Genomic DNA, 17223 nt, shown 5'->3' on the forward strand with positions numbered 1-17223 from the left:
CAAACGACAGTGCATCAAAAGTTTCAAATAGGTATCAATTTTTTAGTTTATTTAATATTTTTTTTAAATTACCACACAACAAGAGACATAAGAACAAATCCTCACAAAGCAATGCTTAATCTTATAAACTGAAAATGGTCTTTGCGTGTCGTTGGTAAAACTGAAAACGCTACATTCATTGACTACTAAATTCTTTCTTCCCATAGCCACTTCAATGGCTTTATCAAACTCAATGGTCTCAACGAGGCCCCGACACAGTGGTAGCTGTAGACACTTATTGTTAAAAACATCACTTGACTGCCATTTCATCAGAAGAAATAAATTGAGCTAGCCGGCAAAACTTGCCAATGAGAAAATTATATTTTATTCTATTTACAACAACAACAGCAGTAAATTAAGTATTTACATTTTTGTGTCTTCATAAAAAAATTGTGCACAATGAGAAATAATTCAAACTCAAATAAGTATTTACGAAGTCACCTAGCAACCTTTACACGGTAGTTTCAGCCAACAACTTGTGGTATCACATCAGTACTCGCACTCCAAACACGGATCTCGAGAATTGGGTGAAATTGTCCCAGAATTGGAGTACCAACCGCCGTCACACACTCAAGATATCTCGGGCGCTGGTGTTTCCAACTAGAAAATAATAATAAACTTTATTGCACACAATACAGGTAGTAATAGCACAATAGGTGGCCTTATGTTATTACCATTTATATGGCTGGTACTAAATCATACTATTGCATATTTTATATTTTTTTACAATGACAACAGAAAGGAGTGGACTGATAAATTTAACCAATAAATAAAAATAAATATATTAGGACAAATCACACAGATTGAGCTAGCTACAAAGTAAGTTCGAGACTTGTGTTATGGGATACTGACTCAACGATACTATATTTTATAATAAATACATTAGATAATCATCCAAGACCTGGGCCAATTAGAAAAAGATCATTTTCCATCATGACACAACCTGGGATCAAACCCGGACTACTCGGTTCAGAGGCAAGCATTTTACCACTGCGCCACCGAGGTCGTCGGTATATAGTATAAAATGTGTCTGTATCTGTCCATGGTTTGTAGCAGAGAAACAGCTGAACCAATATTGATTTGGAAGACCAAAAATTAAACTTTCTGATAAAAAATTATTTTTATCAGAGAGTTCTTAGCCATGTTTGGAAAATGTGCGTTCAGCCAACAGTGTTTTGTCAACATTCGGAATTCTAATTCAACTACTATTGAAGATAAATTCCCATTAATTCCTTGTTTAATTCATACAACTTAGCATGTGTCCATTCTCATATATTTTATTTTCTTCTCCTGCACCAATATAACTTAGTGGTGTAAAAAGCAATTAATACAACTTGTAATTAAAATAGGAGAGAAATTCGGCCACGCGACTGCATCTTATGTGCCTTGAAACCAATAAAACCTAGTGCCATTTCTTTAAAGTAGTGTGGCCGTATGCGGGGCTGAGGCAGACGGAGCGGTTAAGCGGTTCTGCCATGGTTTCAAAAGTTGATATTCCAGATCCTTCTCTATTTGTACATATGACCAACCGCTACCAAATGAACGCAACGAAACCAATTAGTGACGCATGTCGCCTCTTATGCGACATTCACTTCGCCGAAACAAAAACTCGCCGTAATTTAATCATTTACTGTACAAAAACGAAACTGAAAGAAACTGTTTTAGAATCTACTAGAGACAAATTTCTTTGAACTTTGAAAAACTGAAATCCGCAAAGTCTATCCAACAATCAGGAGAAAGTTTAAAAATTAAGAAACAACTAGGTTACTTCAACAAAAACTCATGTAATCTGAGAACAAATAACAATAATTTAAACTCCAAGAGTTACTATCGGAAGACACGATTCAAACAAACAGGCCAGGGTCGAGCTCCTCCGGAGAGGGAACGAGAGGCCATCAGTCGCCTCGTCGAGCGGTGGATGTGGACGCATATATTTGCTAACAAAATTACCATGACCCCATGCAATAAACACAAAGTTATATAAAAAAAAAACAAACTGAACGACAAGGTTCCTTGGTCACGGAACGCTAAAAGGACAATTCAAAAAGCTAATCACAAGATGGGCCATTGCAATATGCACGTACGCTATTAACTCGGTCTTAGTCATAGGGCTACCCCACCACCCCCCACGCTGCCAACCCGCGCCCCCACAATCTCGTCCCACAGTTTATTAGCCACGTAAGATAAAACTGTTTTATTTTTTCAGAACGGTATTATTCTAAACGAGATTGTTTATGTTTATTTTATACTAGCTTTTGCCCGCGGCTTCGCACGCGTAAATTTTCCACGGGGTCATCTATTTTTCCGGGATAAAAAATACCCTACGTCCTTCTCCTTCAAACTACAAACAAAGTAACAAAATAAACTTATTTGCGCATTTATATTGGACTAGCTGCGCCCCGAGGCTTCGCTCCCGTGGGAATTAGTAACAAAATAAACTTATTTGCGCATGTATATTGGACTAACTGCGCCCCGGGGCTTCGCTCCCATGGGAATTTCGGGATATGTTATTCTAGGTTATTTTCTACCCGTGTACCAAATTTCATAACAATTGGTCCAGTAGATAATGCGTGAAGAGGTAACAAACAAATTTACTTTCGAATTTATAATATTATAATTGGGGTTGGGATGGGATTATGTAATATTGCAAAATCAATATCAATTTAAGCTATATCATCTCCAAAATCCATGTATTGGGATGACATAGCTTAAATTGTAGTTTAAATTTGGGAAACTTAAACATTACTTAAACACTCAGTAAAGATCAGGCCCTTGTTGTCTTAAAAAAGTCAAAATATCAACCAAAAGTATGCTCTGACAAATTATAATTTAGCTTAACCCGTTGCACGACGATTAACGTCTACAGACCTTATAACAATTAAATTATTTTGTGTCTCGTTTAGTGTCCGTAAAAGGGTTAAAGCACTCGTATGCTTTAACTTCTGAGTAAGGGTTAAAAAATACCACTTAGGTACAAATGTGCAATATGCCAACGCAACTACTACTCTAACCTATGCCAGACCCCTTTATGCGCCGGACCGCACGTCTGAACAGTAAAACAAACGACGGATCTCAAAAATGAAATATTTTACGAGACGCCGAAATGGCGCCGAGTTTAAAAGGCTCACCTTTGATTAGGGTTGCCAAATGAGACATTTTAAAGACCTGAAAAAAAGAAGGATTTTGTTGCATGAGAATTTTATATTAAACTCCATTTACAACTGAATAGGTCATATTATTATTATTGTAAACTAGACATCTCTTGGGGATTTTGTTCCATCGTCGCAATAAGATCGCACGGTTGGTTTTATGGATAAATTAGCCCGCGAGTTCGCCCGCGTGAATTTATCTGCGAAAGCAGAATATACACTATTTTAATTCAAACTTTCACCCCCCATTATAGTCAATTGGGGGTTGATTTTTGGAAAAAAAAGTAGCCTATGTTTGAACAGGGGTCTTTAACTATATGCATACCAAATTTCATCAAAATCCGTCCAGCGGTTTAGCCATGAAAGTGGATCAAACAGACTTTCGCATTTATAATATTGGTATGGATAGTATGAATATAAGATATTTTTTATTTGCTCAATATCACCAAAGGTAATTGTTTAATGTTAAAACTCGTACATCTTTAAAATGGTAAAAGTCCTAATTTCATGATTATTCCCGCCGCGCCGCAATACTGATTGTTTCCTAAAAATCCTTATATGTGGCAACCCTGCCTTTGATGCAGCCATCGGCACGATTGGATCCAACTTGCGGGGTTTTAAATATCCTCTCGGTAACTTTTGGTCACGTCGAATATGCAAATTTTTGGACAGAACTTGGAAGAATTTTTTAAAGGTAAAGCTCAGGCAAACTTGAAGCTCAATATGTATTCCTTAGACGTAAAGACCTCCAGTAAATTAACATTAATCAAAGAAGAAATATATCATTTACGTAAAGGTATCTTTCATTAAATTTCTTTAAACCCGGGTTGAGGTAAAAATTGAGAGATTTTTAATTCTACTTCTACAAGTATTAACTAATTAGTGGAATTCTACAATACTCAACGTTGTGATGTTAACAATGAATGAACTCTCATCAATACATTTCCAGCTTTTTTAAATTTCGAATACAGAATGTTGTGAATTCTTCAATCAGCGTGATTGATTGTACGCTTTGGTGGAGTGAATGAAATACTACAACAAAATGAACTTTGTTTAACGATGGGACTTTGTATCTGTTGTTCCAATTTGTTTTATTTCTACAGAATGTCAAGAGCTAGGGTATGAATTTTATACCTAAATTTATATTTCTTACTAGGATAGATGAATTTATTATTTTTTTTCTATAGGACCTACGTACTTCACTGATTACACACTGCTGTTAATGATTACAATTATCTCTTGTGGGAATTTCGCAAAATGTATCTGAGTAGGTTTTGTAATTTCCTGTCTTCTCTTTTGACGTTGACATTTGCTCGCTGATTTCCTCTTGTGGTAAAAAAACACACATTCAATCTTCGCAATATAAATACGCTGATAGTGTGTAATCGGCGTTAGATAATGCTTGCTTCACACATGCGCGCTATGCCCTGAAGTTTCACGGTTCCGTGACGCGGTTTTCAGTTTGCTCGTCAGTCGCCGCCTTTCCTTCAGTACCCTTTCGAAAGGCAGTGTGACCGCACGTCTGTCGGTGCAAAGTTTGCGAAATGTACGCGAGAGGTAGGTCGCGGAGATTTTGTTTATTCGAAATTTAAATAACGGTGTTTTCGTCGGGTTTTATTTTTAACTGTCTAACGTGTCAAAAAATCACTGGCACGGCAATTTGTTACCTTGTAAAAAAAAACTTTTATTGAGTATAATTATTTAATTGCCTAATTCATCGAAATAATACGACTTATATGGCTGTCAAGAAAGCTAATCCGACATTGAGTTTTATTTCAAGTTATAATGTTTGTTGTCTTTTTTTGCAGTTGCAACATTGGTGCTAACTCTCGCCTTTCTACATGGTGCTTCGAGTTTCGGTGAGTAGGTTTTATTATTTTTTTAAGTCGTATGTTTATTTTGCCCGATTACGGCGAAGCGAAAAAGAGAGTTTGTGTCTGATTTGACCGGTGTATGCTCATCTGTTTTCTACTTAACTTTTTAACTATTTAAAGACCGTAACTGAAAAATTAAGTAATTATCATTAGTTATTGACTTAGTTGTCCGCTGGTTTTAGGCTGTGACATCACAAAAAATAAAATTGTGCCCTTCGAAGGAAATAAATCCATGATATAATATGACATGACGATATCATGTATTAATCAGGACACATAAAAATATATTGTTAGTTGCTGCTCCTGGTTTTGCTTTCAGAAACTCGATTATAGCGATTAAACACGTAGGATTTATTAATATTAATTGTAGGTTTTAATTGAAACCAAATGAGATCAAGAAGGCGAAGGTTTTTGTATGGAATTACTTGTTTAACGAGGTGTCACCTCAACTTTACATTGTTTAAAATTTGGTTATTTGGTATCTACTACTACTACTAATTCAGAAAAAAATGAAAGGTACCAAATCCTTTAATTTTTTTTTCTGAATTTCTTTGAATTTTTTTCTTTGCGCAAAATTAGTTGAATCTCTTAAACAAAGATATCATTTTCTTGTTTTCCCATATCTGCGGCATCTGTACTAGATTTACGAGAAGAAAATAGGGCGCACGTTTTTAATATTCTGGCTGAATTCTGGCAAACACTCTCGTTATTGTCATAACTGGTATGAGAAATATAGCGTTTTCTTATTGGATTTTGGGCAACGGGAAAATGCCCACTTTCCGAAATTACAGCGCAGTAAATATATATTGGTATATAGTTCTATGGACGACCCAAAGTTTGACTGTTAGATAATTCGTGTGGCGTTAACTTCGCCTATTGTGCTTTTACTGTTGTATCCCACCCACCACAACTAATTTTGTAAATGCGAAACTAAGTTTTTACCTCCTGACGCTGTCGGTAGATAGTCGTAGAAGTCGTGTCACATGCCTTTAGACGACATGAATAAAATCTGACACCAGTGTTGCAATAACACAATCGAAAAGAAATAACTCTTTAGAATAAAATCTGACACCAGTGTTGCAATAACACAATCGAAAATAAATAACTCTTTAGAAAATTTCGCATATATCTACTGAGGAGTACGGAAAAGGTGATGATGTACTTTTCATCCCAGAAAAAGGTACTGTTCCCGTGGGATATTCACGCCGACGAAGCCGCAGGAAAAAGCTAGTTTTTTATAACACTCACGTCACGATGCATATGTTTTATGCGGAACATCGACTTGTATATATTAATGATTATGTATCAGAAACGATTCCCTTCTATTGTAAATTATAACGCAGCATAGGATATAGCAATAACATTTATTTTATCTATGGCAATAACATTGTATTACATTGGTAAAGTTCTTGCCACTGAAGCGAGAGGTCCCGGGTTCGATTCCCGGTCATGATGGAAAATGATATTTTTCTGATTGGCCCGGGTCTTGGATGTTTATCTATATATGTATTTGTTATAAAATATAGTATCGTTGAGTCAGTATCCCATAACACAAGTCTCGAACTTACTTTGGGGCAAGCTCAATCTGTGTGATTTGTCCTAATATATTTATTTATTGTGAAAACCATTGTTTTTAAAAAGAGTCGAGAGTAAAACAGCGTAATAATATATAATTCCGTTTTAATTAAATACTGTAAATATTGTTTACGTTACGTTTACTATTAGTAACTAACTTGCAAATACATATAATCCCCGCACCGCACTAATGCGAGCTAATTGCCTAATTTATAATGTACACTCGACCGCGTGTCAAGCTACCCTGCATGGATATTTGTGTCGCGGTAATAGGGCCTAGTTTGCAATGAATAGGTTTGTGCTGTTAATTGTACACATGTAACGTCAACTTCGGTGAACAGAGTAAGTTTTTAAATATATAATGTGCTTGTTCTGTAACCTGTTAATTGTTAAATTTGTTACCGAACCTTGTTGTCTTCCGGCGGCAAACATGTGTAATCTGTTTCCTCTCCCTTATAGATGATTGTGTAGTTTAGCTACACAGGGTTACTGATATCAAACGCAAAACCTCCTAAAGACTACTTGGGTAACAATAAAACAAGCAACTTTTATTCTTTTCAGTTTTTTTTTTTCATATAAAAAAAATACAATCTAATTTGCGATCCTAGTATTCTACACATCTTAACTCTATGTAATAGCCATAAGCAACACGAGACAGTACAAGAGCGTAATGTAACGGCATCGAACATAGAATTAACGTTTTATAGAAACGACATTAAAACTTAAAAAAGGATTTTTTTCTATTTATTACGTTTAGACAAAAGTCGTAGAACAAAGGATGTTAATCTCTATGTAACTTATGCGCCTTTTGAAGGTTATGCGTTAGATACCAGTGACCCTATATATGCACGGAATTTCATCAAAATCGGACCAGGTGTTTATGTGAAAGTTTATGGGCCAGACATAAAGCGTTTCCCATTTATTAGTACGGATGAAGGATTTTTCACCCTTAACATGTTTATTTACGTTTAACGAAATGATCACTGAAATGGCGATTTCTCATCCGATTGCTCCTGTCTCGGATGATTTGGCCTTCAATAAATTTGCTTTGATATCCGAATTTATCGCCCGTCCCGTTCCTTCATGCTCCACAGTCCAAATGGATGACGTTCAAGCCGCTTTATTATGGTTTTCTACATAGATTTATAACACTTGTTACGCTAGACACCGATTGCGAGTACAGGTGAAATTAGCAAGAGTGTTTTTTTGCGAGAACTACTGAATAAATAAACAATTTTCCGTATATGTTTTGACTAAGTTTCGCCCGCGGCTTCGAACGCGATAATTTTCCGGGATGAAGGGTATCGTATGTCCTTCTCCATACTTCATACTATATATGCAAAATTTCAAGAAGATCGGTTGAGTAGATAGAAGAGGTAACAAACGAACCAACGAACAAACTAACTTATTTTCGCATTATTAGTTCGGATTAGGATAGCTAGGATATGTTCCGTAGCTTCTTATTGATTTTTTTTAATACATATCAATATAACACTTGATTTAATATACATTGTGTACTACCCCACTGCTGGGCAAAAGCTGCCTCCTATTCTTTCCATTTGACCCGATGTTATTAGAAAGTTTTAAAATTAGTATTTAGATAGAAGATGCTGCATCTAGTCAAATATAAATCTATGGTTGTTTATCAAGAGAGCCTTTACATCGAATAGCGTAATCATATCTCTCGATAAAATCGAGTTTTAAGTCGTGTTCTTTTAGATATTATACTTAATTGGATTTCTTAAACAAGTCGGTTAGAAAAATCTTCTTTGCTTTGCTAAAAATGTCGAATGTTTATGATATCACTTGCAAAAATTGTGTTTGTATAAATATTTGTGGTGATGTGTGTTTATTGAGTGATGATAAAGATTAATAATTGTAGTGAATATCTCCAGTTAAACTTAATCTATTACATTTTAACTGATTTTTAAAATTTATTATTATATTTAATTTATTAATTTCTTTTTTGTATTGGAATATAATTTTTGTTCAGTTTGTACAATACGTGCTACGACTGCTACGGATGGTTACTGAATCTGCTACGGCGTAGCAATTGGCTACGACACGGCTACGAACATTTTCATTCATCAATTTGTATACTAGCTAGCTGTTGCCCGCGTCTTTGCTCGCGTAAATTTCCCACGAATACAGTCATTTCTCCGGGATGAAATGTGCCCTATGTCCTTCTCCTATGTATGCAAAATTTCAAGAAGATTGGTTGAGTAGATAGAGCGTGAAGAGGTAACAAAAAAAAAAACAAACAAATTTACTATCACGTTTATAATATTAGTATATAGTATATAATATTTTTAAAAAATCAGATTTAGCTGATGATTAAATAGGCTTCATGCTTATCTGTTTTTCAAGAGATGAGATGAGGAACCACCAGGGATTGCTTGCACAGTAATATAAAATAAGACAATGTAATTACATAATACTTCTAAAAAATGTCCCCCCACGATTACCAAAACTACGGAATAATTTTAAAATAACCTAAAAGAATTTGTAATAACAATAATTTGTTTATAAATCGTATGGAAACACTCCACACGCGAGTTCGACTCGCACTTTACCGGTTTTATTTAATACAAGCTCTACTTTTCCTTAACCCCGAACATATTAGAAATTCTTATGAATTAATTAGACAATGCATAAATATTCTAAAGGTAATGTCGTAAACGTCACAGTTTGTATACATATACGTATATAAATTAATCGCTGTGACATGCGTACACTAAATGCTATGATTTATTAACGTTCAAATCTATTCAAGGCAATGTCTGCACTGAATTATTAATGACATTGTTTTTAATTGTAAAGCAGCGTTTAAACTAAACTTTACTTAAAATATGACTATTACTTACAATACGTAGGTGGACAACAGGATTTCAGCTAAATTCATTGCTTCAGCATCCATTTCTGCGCCATAAAGATACATTCGGGATAATATTACTTGCGGTCGACTGTACATAATAGCAATTTTTTGATGCATTTACCCTTTTTACAAGATTTGCTTTAGTTTCACCTATCCTGTCTGTCTGTAATCAAAATCTTGCAACTTTGATTTCTACTGCTTCCAGTTGACCTTAAGAGTTGAAATTTTCCACGTCGCGTCAGTCTCCGTGACAATGCATTAATATGATAATCATGCCGTGCAGCCCGAATCGGCTGCAAACGAGGGGAACTCCTCAACCGTTTACAGCACGGACATTGTTTTTTGTTGGGCGTTAAATGCCACTAGTTCTATCTAATGATAATAAAAGCTTGTGGCAAAAATGTAATTTTTGTAAAAAACTTGTTTCTAGTATATATAAAACAAAGTCACTTTCCGATGTCTGTCTGTCCCTATATGTGCTAAATAAATAGATCTTTAAAATTACTCAACGTAATTATGTGATTCCTTAAGAAAGTTTAAATAAGAGTATATATTTATTATGGTTTTAAGCGAGCAAAGCGGGTTATATGGTATAAAAAATATATGTATAGTATAAAATACAATAGTGCTTCTGCATACATTACTCGACTTAGTTCTCTAACACCACATCAAGTCGCAACTTAGACAAGCGTGGTAACTCCCGCCAACTTAGCTAAGTATGCACGCAGTGAATTCAGGGACGATCTGAGAGGCTTAAAACTTGTTTTTAAGACGTTGTCTCGCGAGGGACTTTAGTTTTAAACTGACGAAGGATTAGTTAGTTGACGATTTCAGTTAAAAACGTGAACAATATGAGGCGAGGTAATGTCCAACTAAAATTATCTAATAAAAATAAAAGTTGTTCGCCGCGAACTTAGAATCTTGCGAACACAATAAATTTTTGGATGAGTTTTTACAAAATTGTGAATAATATATACACTAGATGTTGCCCGGGGCTTCGCCCCCGTGGGAGTTTTGACATAGTACCTTTCTAATGGTGAAAGAATTTTTGTAATCGCTTCGGTAGTTTCAGAGATTACTCGCCTCAAACACACGAACTCTCAAAGTCACAAACTCCCAATCGCTTACCTCTTTATAATAATAGTAAAGGTGAACTTAAATGGAATACTGAGACGCAGCGAACCAATCACATTGCGGTGTGGCTGTCGTTGCGTCACAATGGTGGCAATTAGTGTCGCTAGTTGATGTGAATTTTAACAATATTTATAAAATCTACTCTAGTACTATATCCCTTCCGTAACAAATATTTACGTATAAATATATGTAGTAATATGCTATGACAATGGCATCGTCGTGAATTGACCGATGCATCGCCTGGGAGCCAGTGTATGCACAGTTCGCTGCAACTTGTGCAATTTGCATGCATCTCAAGTTCGCTGCGGAGGAGACGTGAAGCAGTTTTAATAGATGGCATCCTTTCAAAATATAAAACCCGTTAACATAATTTTATCAGTGAAGCATTAATAACTTGTATTGACTACATGACCTTGATTAAATTGTTTTGTATACTACTAAGCGAGCAAACAGGCGTACAGCCTACCTGATGAGAAGTGGTCACCTCAGACTATGGTTGCCTTTTCTATTTCCCAAACATTTCGGATCTTGTTACAAAGGTTATAGGGCGACAGTTTTAATCTACTGCCTACCCTGAATCTTAATGTCCCGAACAATTACGAATTATGAAAAAGAAATCGAGCTCTCAAACTATCAGATAGATCCCCTGCATATATAATAAAACTACTTTACAGTGGGCCTTTTGTACAGTTAACTGTTAGTGTAACTATACAAAAGGCCCACTGTAAAGTAGTTTTAAAAACAGTTCCTGTAATTTTTCATCTTTTTCTTTTGTTGTCGCAAAAACTTTTTGACTACAATGAAAATTAAAATGTTGTTTCATATAATTTATCTGTATTTCATTACAGTACACAACGTAACAAGTAATTATCTTCGTCATCATTTTTGTATGCCTTTAAAATTAAAGAGCTTTAAGCATACGATAGGCGTATATGGAAGTCTTATGTTTGTAAAAATAACCTATAATTTCGAAGTAGTTATCGTTTCAGTCGATTTTAACTAAACTATTCATGGCACGCCACGCCAAGCACTGTGATTTCGGCCGTGTAGACTTTACAGACATAAATCATGTTGATAATATAATTACTTGTTATTTAACTAGAAGCAGCGGTGGTGTAATGGTTAAGACGCCCGCCTGTGGATCGAAAGGTCCCAGGTTCGAATCCTACTCGTGCCACCATGACATTGTATACCAATGTGACTCATGTACTCGTATAGTAGTTTTCATCGTCTACCACTTGCTTCCGGTGAAGGAAAACATCGTGAGGTTGATTCTTATTAACTTGTGTGTGAAATGGGGAAGGCAATGGCAAACCACTCCATTAATAATGCCAAGAAAGTTGTTGTGTGTGTTTCATTCCACGTAATAACCACGACCCTCAGCCATGAGGAATACGACTATGAAGAAGACATGGTCAGACTAAATGTTACTTATGTGTAATCCCCAAAAATGCGTCTACCGAGCCCAGTTCCAGAAATTCATTACATTCATCTGAGCCAGTTGATGCCAGAACTTTTCTAATGAAATTCCACATTTGGGAATGTAATACCAGCTTCGTTACAAACTACTAGTTTAATCAGGGCTTTGGTGCAATCAAGATTGATTTACTTGAAGTTATATAGCTGAAATTATGTATTTTATGAATTGTGATTCGCGTTGTTAATATTACTGTGAAGTTTTATTATACCTCTTCGATTAATTAATTCGTCCCGTCAATTAATAAACGAACTACAAAAATGTAAAAACTGGTTTGTTGAACCCAGAAATATGAATAGAATCAAAAATCAAAATCAAATCATTTATTAACATTAGATACACCTTCACAGTGACTTTTTCACGTTATGTTCTAAATCTATACTTCTATACTAGAGTTAGAGTATAGAGTTTGTATGTTTGAGGCGGGTAATCTCCGAAACTACCAAACTGATATCAAAAATTATTTTACCATTAGAAAGGTACATTATCCAAGATTGCTATAGGCTATATTTTATCTCAAAATTCCCACGAGAGCGAAGATCCGGGCAACATCTAGTTAAATAATATTTACCAAAGCTATACAAACGGCTTTCGGAATGACCACTGCTGAGAAGTAATGCCGAAAGAAACATAAACAGTGTTGCTCCATATAATGTCAGTAGGGCCAACCATTTTTTATAGATAAAACAAATTGTTATTCCTACTTTAAATTATTTCGAAAAAATAGAGGCGCAATTTGACGTAATTCAGCATTAAACCAGAGTCTATTTTCCAATATTGTCCCGCTGCGTTATGCAACGGGTGAGACCAAGGAAAGCAGTTTTCCGAATCGAAATACACAAATTCATATTTGTACGAAGCAATTTCCATTGTTTTCTCGGAGGCTGTCAAAGGACAAACGTTTTCGAATACGGAAAATGCTGATCTTGGGGTAAATAAGAGTATTTCCATATAAAACAACGGTTTAAATATAAATCTAATAAAATTACTTCGAAGCTTTGGAATTTGTATTTATATTTCCAGCAATATTGTGAACGGACGTTTTGTGTTTGTTTTGTGGCAATGTTTTGAAAGAGATGCCATTTAGTTATTCGATTTACTAAGATGAGATTAAAATGCTCTCTTCAAAGGGAGCGAAAAGTGGTCTATCTGGTACTTTCGTACAAGGAATACTCAGAGATGAAGGCAACCAGATAGGGTAGTAACTACACAGATTTCTAGAAGAAAGGTACTATTAATACCTATGTGTGTAATGATATTTCTCTTTCCTTCTTATTGAATATTGTTAACACTAATATCAGATATAAAGTCAAATATTGATAAAGCCGATATCAGATCTACTCATAACTAATATGTGCTAATATTTCATTTTATCAGTTTTTTTATTCGTCTATTATGCTACAGAAGATACTTGTTAAGTTTACTTCACTTTTTAATTTTATGGCTCCATCGTTTAGCCAAACGATGATTTTGCCAATGTCAAGTTTGAGAAAGACACTGTGATTATTACTAAGAATTATAATCAGTTAGAAATTCTGCAGCCGCAATTGATCGGTATTCAAGAGCAGGGGAAACCTAAAACAACACTACAAATAAAGTTAGTACCTATTAACCTAGCATTAGTATCCTTTTTATAACTATTGTATACCTTTAACCAGTTGTAACTTGTTAAGTTAAAAGTAGTTAGGTATTATGAAGGTATAATCAAAATTTAACAGCAGCGACACTCTCACGAAACCATATAAATATACTACTACTTAATACACAAAAAGAAAGATACGTTGGCGAAAAAGCTATTAATTTTAAGATATACATAAAATGTATGTGTATTTTACTTGTGTTTAAAATTATCTTTGTGTTGTTAAAGCACCGCCATTTTAATTTTTGTCCGTTTGGTCTCAATCTTTGACTGGCAGAGATAGCCTTATGGCATTCATTAGGTCGACCAATTATTAACTTTTATGTTGTGCAATAAATAAATAGTCTAATAGTAACGTATTTATTGTATCAGATCAAAGTCCCTTGACACAGCACACGGCAATAGAAGCCTAGGTATAGTTCAACATGGGCAGAATTCAGTGACACGCTCCAGAAATCCGAGATGGGCGCAATCCCTCAGGATATAGTGAAATCCGGCGATGTGAACGGGAATTATTGATGATGCTCCCGTTTCTGTGCCATGTAGTGCTATGTACTGAACTTTACTATGTATTCTACCGCCATTAACATTACATTATTTTTTTACATGTATAATGTTAAGAATGTAATGTGTTGTTAATTCCTCTATGTTTTTGGATTGATCCGTTGTGGTATCTAATAAGTGTCTCATCCAATTCACATTTTAATTGTGGGTTTCTATTAAGTATTACGTTATACTTTATATCCTGTATTCTGTGCTGCAATAGGCCGCTAATCAATTTAGTATTATTATTATAATAAGCATATTTTAGACAATCGTGCACTTGTAAACTGGTGAATGATTGGCTGTTGCAAGAAAGCCTTGTAAAGACATACCATTAAAATTCAAAAATCGAAACACAAAGATCTCTTGATTCTCTCGAGGGAAGCCGTTCAAAAGATCGTAGAAAATGTTGCGAAGTCATACATATAAAATAAATAAATATAAATATATTAGGACAAATCACACAGATTGAGCTAGCCCCAAAGTAAGTTCGAGATTTGTGTTATGGGATACTAACTCAACGATTATATAACAAATATAGATAAACATCCAAGACCCGGGCCAATCAGAAAAAGACCATTTTCCATCATGACCCGACCGGGGTTCGAACCCGGGACCTCTCGGCTCAGTGGCAAGAACCTTACCACTGCGCCACCGAGGTCGTCGAGTATTAGGAAGGAGTGACGACCAGAGTAGCACATCCCAATAATTCCCGGTCACATTGCATGAGGGATTGCTCTGATTTCAGATTACACTTGGAACTCCATCCTTAAATATATTTTTGTTGCATTTTCAGATTCAGTTTACGCGAGTAAAGATTGCAAAACACCACATCATGCAAAACGTATATGTTTTCTCTTATTATGACTTCCAAAATGGTATCAGTAGACCACATTGTGTCTTCTATTTTAAATAGATATCATAGATATTTTAATATATAAAATATAAACTAAACGGGCTCAAATCTATAAGGGATTACAAAGAATCCCCAAAGAAGATCTTTCTATTACTTACGGCTGAAAATACCACATCAACTATTAAACCCAATCTTTCACTTCAATTTCACGGGATAAAGTCTGAACCGTGAATCTGTCAACTTTGTCACATTCAATGTTTTCATCCACGTTTTCTTCTTAATTTATATCGGTCTCTTTTGAAAAATCTGGCTGAGCATTTGTATGATGTATGTTGTTAATTAATCTCCCCTTCGTATGTCGGTTAGTTGAGTCATCTTCGTATTTTCGAGTGAGTTATTGCTAGATTTTATTATAGTCTCCTAAAGGCAATGACTGTTCTGATCGGACATGACTTATACGATACCTATGTAAACGTGGCTAGTAATAATTAAAAATTAAACTGCTATTTGCTTCACGTAGCTTCTTGTTAAGCCTTAGTTAACAACGTAATAAGTTTTCAGGTGGTTTTTCTCTCACATAACGGATACGGTTAATAAAAAATAATGTCTACCATTTTTAATGTGTTGCTGTAACGACAGTAATAAGCAGAAGGTCGGCCAATGCTTTGATGGTTATTAGGATGAATAGGTTTGTATATATCGCAGTTAGATTAAATCTCGAATAGACTAGTTCGTTATTTGTCCAGATAATATTACCATGCCCTCAAATATATAAGGAAGTCATTGGGTGGTTCTCAGAGCGTCTTGACCGCTGCGGACGCACTGTCGTTACAATTATTCAAATTTTAACAAAGATAAGAATGTGCTAGTCTCCATTTTCAATTATCATCAAGGAGTCATTTCCAAAATCAAAATTGACGGATCGTAATGACAGCGCGGCCAGCGGCGGAGAACCAGCCGATTGTGAAAGTATTTATTTTTTTAAATAACGATTTGCCCGTGGTCCCTTTGGCTCGACGTATATCGAATTTAGAACGTAATATTAGGTATGTCTTAAAAAAGAAAAAGATAAATGTTAGTTGAAATGGTAGAGAATATACATCGAAATTGAAGTGAACATGCCTCTTCGACCCCGTTTAAGTAGTATTAATAGTAAGAAAATAAGACGATGGATTTTTTAGAATAACAAAAGAAAACGAATATATGTGAAACATTATCAAAGTACTTACCTAAAAATGTACCACTTAACGGGCCGTAAATTTTCCATCAAGATGCGAAGCCTGGAACTTAGCAAAGTAATAAAATAAGGAGTGCACAAAAAAGACACTTCAACAGGTGAACTTATCAGTGTTCCATTGGCAGTTTTGCTGAACTTCTATACGAAAATAAGGTTAGAGAAACTCGAATTTTGTGAACATTTTAAATGACTGCATATAATCGTTCAAAGCGGTGGTGGTGTAATTGTTAAGACGCCCGTCTGTGGATCGAAAGGTTCCAGGTTCGAATCCTACTCGTGTCACACGAGTTTGTATACCAATCTGACTCATGTGTAGTAGTTTTCATCGACCAACACTTGCACGTGAAGGAAAACATCGTGAGGAAACCTGCACACTGGTTGATTATTAACTTGTGTATGAAATGTTGTTGTATCTAAAGTTGTTGTATGTGTTTAATTCCACTTAACGGCCACGACCCTCAGCCATGAGGAATACGACTATGAAGAAGAATCGTTCAAAAGATCCCTCAGATGGAGCGCCAAACAGCAGAGGCATACCGTTTTTTTTTACTATATGGGTGTGGAACACTCAAATAGGGTATGGATTGAATTCTGTTTTCGAAAATTTATTAGCGGAATGACTCTGTTCGTCAAATCCCGGTACAATCTCGAATGTTCTTCAGGCACGATTATTCCTCCAATCTTTAGCAACCTGCAATTTTCCTTTAACTTTAGCCATCATTGTAAATATCGTTTCTAGAGGTGAAAAATAACGAATGTTTTTTATATTCCCTATTTTATAAGATTTTTCAGGAAATTCCCCTTGGAGGTGTAAATATTTTTGGT

General features: G+C 35.3%; 1 protein-coding gene across 2 annotated transcripts in view; it reads left to right on the forward strand.

Annotated features, from left to right (window-relative positions):
• Positions 1-17223, forward strand: part of LOC128683784 (uncharacterized protein) — a 28159-nt gene that overhangs the window by 197 nt on the left and 10739 nt on the right. Inside the window, exons 1-2 of one of the 2 annotated variants that reach the window (XM_053769735.2) lie at positions 4651-4745; positions 4997-5047. In XM_053769735.2, the coding sequence (XP_053625710.1) occupies positions 4733-4745; positions 4997-5047 (64 nt within the window). In that variant the 5' untranslated portion in view covers positions 4651-4732. Of the gene's footprint in view, positions 1-4650; positions 4746-4996; positions 5048-17223 lie in introns of those variants that run through there. The other variant, XM_053769736.1, reaches the window with a different exon arrangement.

The sequence above is a fragment of the Plodia interpunctella genome, chromosome 3, assembly GCF_027563975.2.
Source record: "Plodia interpunctella isolate USDA-ARS_2022_Savannah chromosome 3, ilPloInte3.2, whole genome shotgun sequence".
Taxonomy (NCBI): domain Eukaryota; kingdom Metazoa; phylum Arthropoda; class Insecta; order Lepidoptera; family Pyralidae; genus Plodia; species Plodia interpunctella.